Here is an 11,339-nt window from a genome sequence, read left to right as displayed (position 1 = left end):
AGTGCAAAATAGGCAACATTGTGCAAAGTGAGCATGGGCATGAATACAATTTGTATGAGGTAGTGTGTTTGCAAAGAGTTTCAGCTTTTATGTGGCGTTTGTTAAGGGTGGTGATGGCTCTGGGGAAGAAACTGTCTCTGAGTCTGTTTTTGTTTTGTGTGACCTGTACGTCTGCGGGAAGGCAGCAGGTCATAGAGAACAAAATGAAGGTTATGGAGTAGCCAAGTCAATGTCCAGATTTAAATCTAATTGAGATGCTGCGGTGTGACGTTTGATTTCTGTTATCACTGCCAAATTTGGCCCAACTCGGTATCAGGTTGAGGTACTTTTTCACTTAGGGACAGATAGGTATTGATATTTTTTGTGCTTAAAAGAATGGAATCAATATTTCAAAACTGCGTTTTTTTATTTTTTGGGGTTGTCTCTGTGTGATATTAAAATTGAAATTAATGATCTGAAACTTTTTGTAAGATGTGTCGTGTCACCCTGAACCGAGTGACATGGCCGCTTTCTTGTGTCCCGGTTCATCCGGAGGGACGAAAGCATGTCAGACTTGGGTGCCGAGGTGCTTAACTTGTTTGGGTGTTTGGGCATTTGAGTTGGCCATGGTCACATTTTTGTGTGTTTTTGCTACTTTTTTTTCCTTTTTTATCTTCTTTGTTTTTGTGTATGAGATTGTCTTGCTGTCGGTCACCCCTCTCGAGGAATATGACCAGAGTAGATAGATAGAATAAGGAGAGCAATTAGCTGAGGTGGACAGCAGGGTTGGGTAGGGTTACTTTAACTTGATTACTTTCAATTACTTTTGGATTATTCCAATACCTAATATGCTAATAAAAAATAAACTAAATATGAATAAAATGACTAAATTTTGTGCAGGCTTGGGGAGTAACGGAATACATGGAACGGCAAAAATGATGTTGGCAAGCTGTTTGGATTTATTTTCATTTTGTTTCCGTCGCATTTTATGTTAATTTTGCCGGAGATCAGAGTCAAAGCCAGGAGAGAAAGCTTACCACGTGTTGTGAGTCATAATTGTATTCATATTTAGTTTTTGTCTTTTATTAGCATATTTGGTATTGGAGTAATCCAAAAGTAATTGAAAGTAATCCAGTTAAAGTAAACCTACCCAACCCAGGTGGACAGGTATGAGATCGAGAGACTGTTAATACGTAAACACGGTACACATAAAATTCAAGTGGCTAACTTTAAATGCGCATACAGACAAAAAGATTACTGTTCAAATTTGTATTCTGTATTTTTTCCTGTAGTAGTTTGCAAACTGGAAACCGATTATGTCTGGATTCCTGGGTGGTCTTTAGTGGTAGCTCCTGGGATTGCTCGTGAACTGGATTTTTGGGATGTGTGTGACATTCAGGGACATGCTGAAATTTACAGCGAGCGTGAGGGAGTGGATGGCCGCCGATCCCCAGAACGTCGTCGTTATCCACTGCATGGGAGGCAAAGGTGAAAAAATATATGTTCCTATTTTAAGTAAACTAAGGTATTTCTTTTTTCTTTAGAAATATTGTTCTGATATTATTTTTTCTATTAATATTGAAAAAAAAATTCAGATGGGGATTGCAATGATGCTACAAGAGAAGTAAACGAACAATGGGGATTTCTTGTTTTTAATTCTTGTTTTTCTGATTATTTTCAAAATGAAATCTAAGTGGAAAAAAGCAGCCAGAGGTGTTCTTTTTTTTTTTTTTTTTAATTTGACAAAAAATGAGAAAGGGGGGGAAAAGCCTGTAAAAGGGATTTGATTTGTAAATGTTTTAATTTTACAGTAAACAGAATTCCTTGTTTTATTTTATTTTGTGGATATTATACATAATTTGTGTACAAATTAGTGACTTAAAGTAAATAGAAAATGATAAATATTGAAAAAATGTAGCTCAAATATTTTTTAAAAGGTGTTATTTGACACTTACTATTTTATCTTGAAAAGTAAATGGTGAAATAAGGCAAGCGGAGATTTTTCTATTTTTGATTTTGATGTTTTATTTTGAAAAATGAGTAAATACAAATTGAAAGGAGTAGAGGTGATATATTGTTTCGATTTAACAAAAAAAAGTGGAACAAGCGAGCAAAGGTAATTTTATTTTTAAATTTTTTGCTATTTGAGAAGAACGTTTTAATGTATTTTAATATTTTTTAATACTTTTAAAAAGTAATAAACAGAATTAATCAAGCAGAGGGTTTTTTTTATAATTATTTTGGGGGGAAAAACACAAAGGGAAAGGAAGCAGGAGTGGTCTTCTTTTGTAAAATTTAAACAGTTTCTGGAAAGAAATTTGAAACACAAAACCAAGCAAATGTTAATTTTTTTTTTCTTCAATGTTTAATTTTATGTTTTATTCATTTTTTAGGAACAATGAATATATATATATTTAAAAAGATTTAAAAGGAAATATACAAAAAAGCCAGATGTATATATTTTTTAAGTTTGTGTTGTTAATTCTTTTTATAGTTTTTGAAAAGTAAATAAATTAAACTTTAAAAAGCACACCGAGGTGATTTTAATTGTTATTTTATGAAAATTGTTTAATTATTTTGAATATTAAATGGATAAAAAGAAAGCAAGCACGGGTGATTTATTCTTATTTCTTTATTATATTTTTACCTTGCAAGGGTGTTTATTTTATTTAAAAAAATATATATATTTTTTTAACCTAAAATGATTTTATGAAATCAAATTCAAGAGAAAATTATTTTTTTATCTTATTTGAAAAGTAAATATTAAAAACTACAGAAAAAAATCAGGCAAATGTAATTTTAGTTTTTTTTTTCTATTTTATTGATAGACTTTTCTTTTAAAAAGTAGTAAAAAAAACGGAGGTTATTATATTGTATTCTTTTAAAAAATGATGTTCTATTGTTATACCAGCTCAGTAGCCTAGATGGTAAGGCGCCCGCTTTGAGACTGGGAGGTCGGTGGTTCGCGCCCCGGCCGAGTCATTCCTAAGACTTAAAAAGTGGTCGGCGGCGCCCTCTGTTGGCTGCGGCTGCATCGGCTCGCTACAACGGGTCAGGTGCAATCGACATTTCGTTCTGTGTACATTGTTACACAGAATGACAATACAAGGAAATTATTATTATTATTATTATTATTTAATAAACACTAAGAGAAAGCGAAAACTTGTTTTGAAATAAATAAAAATGAATAAATATAATTCAAAAACAAAGAAAAAAAACAGGAAGACTTCTTTTCTTTTCTAGTATTTCTTATATTTGACTTTTTCCCCGTCTCAGGTCGTACAGGTACACTGGTGTGCTCGTGGCTCATTGACAGCGAGCAGTTTAAAAGCGCTCAGGTGAGAAATGTTTTCGATCCTTTCGGGTTACCAAATATCTGATTCTGGATTTTTTTTTCTATCCCAGTAGGACAGCTTGGCATACTTCGGTGAAAGGAGGACGGACAAAAGTCAGAGCTCCAAGTTCCAAGGGGTGGAGACGCCCTCTCAGGTTGACAAATGCCTCCGCGGCGTTGTTGATTGAGTGATTTATCCTACATTCCAGACTAAAAGAGGCTACCTTTACCCTACATTTTAAACTCTGCCATTTTAGATACAGTGAAACTCGTTTTTATTTTCATGGTGGCTTTGGGGGATTATTCTAGCTTTAATTTTGAAAATCTTTAAGGTTGAAACAAATTATTCTTTACTGCAATCAGGAAACAAATTTGTCTTTCGGTGTTGCTGGTGCTCCACCATTTATCTTTTTTTCCTCTTAAGGATGCTAGAATTTCCTGCATTGATGAAATTAAATGATGTAATTACTGGAGTTCTTTGAGTTCTGAAATGAATTGCCGTAAAATCCGGACTATGGAGCGCACCTGATTATAAGCCGCACGCACCACATTTTGCGGGCTTTACTAGTTTTGTCCTTACACAAGCCACACCTCTTTATAGGCCGCATGAGCCCACATTGAAATATGTAACACAGTCACAAGTTTGTCCTGGATCTGACTTTATGTGCCGAGATCGTGACTACAGATATAGTACACAATGCAATCACTGCAGTCGGCAACATGAACGGAATATGATACCGGTAGTTACAATTCAATGCAGACCTTTAAAGTCCGGGTCCCGTTAAAAGTAATTCAATGAAAAAAATGTATATTTCCAAAGTTAAGGGTGGGAAAAATAAATATCCACTATTGTCCGCTGCAACAACAAATGGATATACCGGTAACTCGGCTTCACCCCACTTCCCGTCAGCCCGCGTTTGCTCCGCCCCTTCTTTTTTGAATCGACGGTAGAAAACATATAAGTCTCTAAAATAAATACATTACAAAAATATACATTTGCAAATACATATTATACATGGTTACACATATTTACAAAGAAAGACGGTACACCGAGAGAGTTTTCAAAGTTTTAATAATAACTTTCATCCCAAACCGTGCCTGTGAAAGGTACCACCACACTACTCCTAACACGCTCGTTACGCATGTAGCGTCGCCGTTAACAAAAGCCGTACCGCAATTGCAAAATTCACGGCAAACCGTCCTCATTTTTCTTCTTATAACTGTCGCCATCAAGGGCGTCTTCCTCATTATAGGAAAGAACCTTTGTCATACGTTCAATTCGAACGTAAACTGTGAGGATGCAGTCTACCTGGGCGCACTTATTCCACCTGTCTAAATCTTACCGTTAGAAAAATTTCATAAATTGGCCGCTTCACTGAATAAGCCGCAGGGCTGAACATTTGGGAAAAAAGTAGCGGCTTATAGTCTGGAATTTACGGTACTAATCCTAAGAAAATGGAATAAAGGAACCAGGCCGATTGAAATAGCACACGCAATTTATTAACACAATCAATGATAATAAAAAAAAAGGGGGGGGGGGTGTTGATGGAGATTATGGGACTTTTCGACTGCTGAAAGTTACTAGCACAAAAAGAAAGTTTTCTGCTATAATGCTCGTTGATTTGGAGGGGATTCCCTTGTAAAGATAAAAAAACGCTAATTCCAAAGAACCAGCAAACATGGTGTTGAACCTGTCACTGTCCTCTTACTTGTTGTTGCGGAGAGATTTGGTCTCGTGCTCCGGTTGGTAGCAACGTGTGGCCCACTAGTGAGCTCAGGGCCACAGTGCAGGCCCGCATCAAGCGCTCTGTATGCAGGGCAGTAGAAAAGAGAGCGAACTATTGATCAGTTCCTCTTTTTACATGGACCAGGGACGCTTGATCACATTATGCCTCTATGGGTGTGGTCTTAGATATCTGAAACTCACAGTATCGGGTCATTGAAGTTGCTGAACTTGTTAGAAAGCCAAAGAAGTGAGTAACTTGCGTAATGTTCTGTACTTGCGAATGTCCCTCTAATCGACATGATAACGTACGGTGAGAACATGATTTTATCAAAACGTTGCCTTGGATATTTTAATTACATTAAAAACTTCATGTTATCAGGTTTCATTATGGTACATGTTGAATTGGTACGTTCGGGAACTGTCCAAAAAGGGACGCAGTCGTTCCATTCATTCCAAAGTTCTGCGTTACTTGGAAGTCATTTTGTGCTAGGCTATTTTGCTCTACAGTGTCACCAGGGAAAACGGCGAGCTGCTCTTTTCTGTGACGCATGCGTTTTGAATACATAATGTTTGTGACGCCCTTCTAGAGGAGAAATGACAGTTTCAACTGTTTCACCCACCCAAGTCCTCAATTTAAGCATTCAAATTGCAAAGCAGTGGAAGTTTAATATCGTAGAAGTTTCCTGTAATCCACGAGGAACGATGACAAGCGAATTCAATTCAGTCCGGTACTCTGGCAACCACTAATGACAACAAAAATGTTTTTGCTAAGATTATCAAGGTTTGTAGAGGTGCTTGGAATCCTTAAATGCTTGATTTTTGATGTGTTTTTTAAGGATTGAAAAGTGCTTAAATTTGGGGTGAAATGCCTTGTTGCCATGTATCCCAACAAGTCTGCTTAAAAATGACGCCGACACTGCTCTCTGGTGGTTTCGCTTTTCCGTTTGATTTTTTTCGCACTTCGTGATTACCGGCAGCAGGCATTCTTTGCACGGCATTGTCCTATGAAGCGTCGTCGCCCCCTTGTGGCACAGGTGCATGCTACACCTAAACAGAACACTATGGAATGTGTCTTACTGCAAGGATTACGTATCAATTACAGACATTTATTATGGGGCATGCAAAAAATGAAGGTACCATTTGTTAGTGGTAAATTATAATGGGAAGAACTTCCTGCAACTGAAAATGTATGCTACAAATTAGTCATATTTACCCAACACCGTTATAGTGAGAGATTTGTCTCAAAAATATATATTTGTGATTTACTCAAGTTGTAAAATTCATGTCTCGATAAATGTACACACAAAACTAGAAATCAAATATGTCTCTGCACACGACATGATCCAACCCCGATTTTTTCTTTTAACGGTACTGGAAAAACTGAATTAGCTTTAAAACACCTTGGATATGAAAAAGCTGCGCAAACCCTGATGTAGGGTTTTTATCTAGTATTTAGAAAAAAATAGTTCAATGATTTCTGCATTTACCGGATTCAGATTACCAAAAGAGAAGAGAAAGGGTCCACTGTATAAAATAACTATCAGTCTCTTGATAAAAAAACAAAAAAAATAGACTTTAATTTATTAACAAGGCTTGTTTTGTTTGAAAAAATCATATTGATTAATAAAAATACTAAATGTATTTAAATTCAAGTCAATCATCAAACGCGACAAGACTAAAATCGAAATGAGGTGAATGTTTGTCCTCAATTTAAGCATTCAAATTGCAAAGCAGTGGAAGTTTAATACTGTAGAAGTTTCCTGTAATCCTCGAGGAACGATGACAAGCGAATTCAATTCGGTCTGGTACTCTGGCAACCACTAATGACCACAAAAAGCATCACTTCTACATCTGTGTTGCAATTTGGCATTATTCTCCACAGTTTGGTTGCACCGGCGCTAGAAATATCGAGGGTTCACATTACATATTGTTTCGATGCAGTAGTAAATATGTGCTCATTTTCGGAATCTTGAATGATGGCACGTTGTGAAATCACGTGACGTAAACAACTCCGAGACAATGATGCAGTTAAAAAAAGGCAAAATTGAGTTTTGTTCTTGAATTTTAGCATGCAGATGCTTTCTGTTGTCCGGATTTACAGTTTTTTTTTTTTCTGGTTTGTTTTTGTACTACAGAGCAGATACGTGGGCTACTACGAAATCATGAAGAGCAAATTTAACCGTCAGCTTCCTCCTCCCAAAAGCCTCAAGATCAAGAGCATTCGCATACACTCCATAGCAGGTATCACAAAGAAAAATAAATTATTAAAAAAAAACAATCTCCTGTTGTACAATAAACAGAACTTTTTGTATTGTTTTAAATGACAGTGGTACCTCTACATACAAGTTTAATTTGTTCCGGGATCGTGCTCGTAACGCAAATTTCCCCTGTAAAGAGTGAATTTTCCTAAAACAATTTAACACTAATTGGTCCATTTAATTTTTTCAATGTGTTTTCTCAGTTTTCTTGTTTTTCTTTATATTCCTCTTTTTTCACATTATTTTTCCTTTCTCTTTTTTCAATATATTTTTTTGTTGTATTTCCGTTTTCCCTTTTTCTTCACTTTCCATTTCTGTTTTCCCCTTTCATTTTCTTTGTCTTTTATTTTCTTGTTTCACTTTTTTTCCTTCATTCTTTTATACCCCTTCCTTTTTTCTCTTGTTTTTAAATCCTCATTTTTCCCCCCTTTTTCCTTTTCTTGATTTCCCTTCTTTTTTATTCGTTTTTTTCCTTCTCACCATACTTTTTTCCCGCTTTTTCTTCTTCTCCTTTTCCCTTTCATTGTTTTTTTTTTTTTTTAATTTCCTTCACAAAAGGCGGGGCAAAACAATTAGAAGAAAAATAAAGCATTTTATTCACTTGGAGTTTCCATAGTTTGTATTCTTCCATGTGCCTTTTAGCACTCGTTTTCGGTTGCAATACACAATACAGCTTTTAGTGGTCAAATATTACACAGTGTGCCTTTATTAATAAATAACTTTGTCTTTGATTCCTTTAGCTGAAGGCTGGGAAAATGTTACTGAAAATAGTTTAAAAAAGCCAAAGGAATATTAAAAAAGGGTATTGGGCACGTGCTTCAGCACCACCTGATGTGCATTTGTGCACACCACTGTACTTTTCCTCCTTTTTAGGTGTGGGCAGAGGTAATGGCAGCGACCTGAAAGTGAAGATCTTGCTGAGGAAAGAAGTTGTTTTTCAGTGCGTGTGCGCCACCCAGGAGAACTGCACCGTGAGTGGCCGCCTGTCCCTCGGAGGCGGGGTTAATTGAAAACGGCCCTGCTGATTGGCTAATGCCGGCTTTTTAGTTGTTTCCCGACGTGGGCGGCAACGCGGCGATCATCAGCCTTCAAAATGGACCGCAAGTCCAAGGAGATGTCAAGGTCATGTTTGAGTCCTCCGCTGTGAGTGCCTTTCCACTGTTTCCTTCTTTTGCCACTCATGATAGCCACTTGGTCACAGACAATGGCTTATCACTAGCAGCTATCCTTATTGTTAGCTATGCTGTGTAAATAAAGTCCTGCTACAGCCACTTATGCTAGCGAACGTCAGAGTCCTTTCAATTTTTATTTCCAGTGTTTCCTTCTCTAGCCACTCATGTTAGCCACTTGGCTGCAAGCCATGGCTCGTCGGTAGCAGCTGTTCTTATTGTTAGCTACGCTATGTATACCTAAATTTGCTAAGTTCTTCCACAGCCGCTCATCCTAGTAAACATCACATAGTCTATTCAGACATATTTTTTCCTTGCCACTGCTTCCTTCTCTAGCCACTCATGTTAGCCACTCAGCTTCAGATTATGGCTCGTTGTTTTTGTTTGGTGATCCAGCTTCGTCCTTCTGTGTCACTCACCTTCCACATCTGAGCCCTGCTTGTGATGGTCTTTAGTCCTTGATTAAGGCATTATCCACTTTTGTTACCACTGTTTCCTTCTCTAGCCACTCTTGTCATTTACTTGGCTGCAGGCCACGGCGTGTCGCTTGCAGCTATCCTTATTGTTAGGTACACCATGTAACTTAGGTTTGCTAAGTCCTTCCACAGCCGCCCATCCTAGTGAACATCAGTCTCTATTCAGACATTTTTCTTTCCACTGTTTCCTCTTCTAGTCACTCATGTCAGCCACTCTGCTGCGGGTTATGGGTTGCCGTTATTGTTCGCTTCTCCTACTTTGTCCCTCCGTGTCACTCACCTTTCTCATCTGAGCCCTGCATGTGATGGTCTCTAATCCTTGATTAAGGCATCCTTCTATTTTTTGTTCCCACTGTTTCCTTCTCGAGCCACTTGTGTTAGCCATTAGTAGGCCATGGCTCTTTTACAGATGCTGGTATTTTTGTGAGTCGCTTTAGCAAGGGGAACATCGAGTCCCACCATTCTTCCACTTTTTTTCAGTTTCCTTCTTCAGCCACACACGTCGCTGAGTATTATGATTTGGGTCCCGCCCCGACGTATTAAAAACTGTTTTTCCTTCAATTCCTGGTCTTTTTAGTAGCTTCTCTCGCACGACCTCTAGTGGTGAATTATTACTCAACATCACTTTAAGTTTAATCATATTGTCGTCTAATCGTATTATGTCTTCCTCAGGGCATTCCTAAAGGATATGAAGATGTTCCCTTCTACTTCTGGTTCAATACCTCCTTCGTAGCAGATAACAAGTACAAATACCAGAAATGTTATTTCCGATTGGTTTTGGTGTCTGACATGAGCGCTATGTGTTTGCAGGCTTTTTTTACCCCGAGAAGAACTGGACAACCCCCACAAACCTAAAACATGGGACCTGTACAAGGAAGACTTCGGCGTCACCGTGTTATTTTCTGACGTTTAGTACTTTTTTTCGAATAATTGTTCTCTAGTGAGATCGACAAAACTGCAATTTTCCTCAAATGAGCAGAGGACAAAGAAAATGAAGACATGAGATTTGTGCAATTTTGAGGATGCTAATATCAAGTAAAAATACATGAAAACGCCAAACACAAGCATAATGTTTTCATTTAGATGTAGCATCATTTAAGTGTTAGTCATACATTTCTAGTTTTGTTTACAATATTGTCTGGGCTATAAGGTATAAAATGTGCCTTTACTGTATTTTTTTGTAATCTTTTTTTCTATAAAATGTTATTTTTACACATTTTTGGATGCAAGCCTAGCTCTTAGACTAATTTGAATTACAGTGTGCCTTATAAAGCTAAAATATGGTAAATAACATTTAAAATTCATTACAATTATATTTAAATGCTGCTACATATGGGAAACATTTAGCATTTTATTTGTTATGAAACAGGAGTTAGTAATTTTTGTATCACTAGAACCTTGATATCTTCTTACGGAACCACTCCTTGGTTTTCCTGGCTGCGTGCTCCAGGTCGTTGTCGTGTTGGAAGACCCAGCCACGACCTATCTTGAATACTCTTGACTGAGGGAAGGAGGTTGTTCCCCAAAATCTCACAATACACGGCCCCAGTCATCCTCTCTTTAATGCAGTGCACTCGTCCAGTCCCATGTGCAGAAAAACTTTCACAAAACATGATGCTACCACCCCATGCTTCACAGTAGGGATGGTGTTCTTCGGACTGTACTCTTCATTCTTTCTCCTAACACGCTTAGTGGAATTATGACCAAAAAGTTCTATTTTGTTCTCATCTGACCACAAAACTTTCTCCCATGACTCCTCTGTATCATCCAAATGGTCATATGCAAACTTAAGACGGGCCTTGACATTTGCTGGTTTAAGCAGGGGAACCTTTCGTGCCATGCATGATTTCAAATCATGACGTCTGAGTGTATTATTTACAGTAACCTTGGAAAAGGTGGTCCCAGCGCTTTTCAGGTCATTGACCAACTCCTGTCATGTTGTTCTGGGCTGATTCCTCACCTTTCTTCGAATCATTGAGACCCCACGAGGTGATATCTTGCATAGGGCTCCACTCCGATTGAGATTGACCGTCATGTTTAGCTTCTTCTATTTTCTAATGATTGTTCCAACAGTGGACCTTTTTTCACCAAGCTGCTTGGTAATTGCTCCATAGCCCCTTTCCAGCCTTGTGGAGGTGTACAATTTTGTCTCTGGTGTCTTTGGACAGCTCTTTGGTCTTCGCCATTTTTAAGTCTTACTGATTGTATGGGGTGGACATGTGTCTTTATGCAGCTAACGACCTCAAACAGGTGCATCTGATTCAGGATGACACATGGAATGCGGGTGGATTTCAAATGCGCGGACTTTCAGGTATTTCAGGGTCCGAATTCTAAATGATACACAGGTGTTCAAATACTTATTTGCAGCTGTATCACAAAAAATAAATTGTTAAAAAA

At 37.7% G+C, this 11,339-nt stretch overlaps 1 protein-coding gene across 2 annotated transcripts in view; it reads left to right on the top strand.

Annotated features, from left to right (window-relative positions):
- tpte (transmembrane phosphatase with tensin homology) overlaps positions 1–11,283 on the top strand; it is a 37,138-nt gene extending 25,855 nt beyond the window's left edge. For both annotated transcript variants that reach the window (XM_088320818.1, XM_088320819.1), the window contains 8 exons: positions 1,379–1,467; positions 3,256–3,317; positions 3,388–3,468; positions 7,175–7,280; positions 8,171–8,268; positions 8,345–8,440; positions 9,615–9,685; positions 9,753–11,283. In XM_088320818.1, coding sequence (XP_088176944.1) covers positions 1,379–1,467; positions 3,256–3,317; positions 3,388–3,468; positions 7,175–7,280; positions 8,171–8,268; positions 8,345–8,440; positions 9,615–9,685; positions 9,753–9,855 — 706 coding nt within the window. In that variant the 3' untranslated portion in view covers positions 9,856–11,283. The remainder of the gene's footprint in view (positions 1–1,378; positions 1,468–3,255; positions 3,318–3,387; positions 3,469–7,174; positions 7,281–8,170; positions 8,269–8,344; positions 8,441–9,614; positions 9,686–9,752) is intronic.
- Positions 11,284–11,339: the final 56 nt, after the last annotated feature.

This window comes from Urocampus carinirostris, chromosome 17, assembly GCF_059441175.1.
Source record: "Urocampus carinirostris isolate Australia breed hairy pipefish chromosome 17, RoL_Ucar_1.0, whole genome shotgun sequence".
Taxonomy (NCBI): Eukaryota; Metazoa; Chordata; class Actinopteri; order Syngnathiformes; family Syngnathidae; genus Urocampus; species Urocampus carinirostris.
Note: the sequence above shows the minus strand (reverse complement) of the source record. Positions and strands in the feature narration are given on the sequence as shown.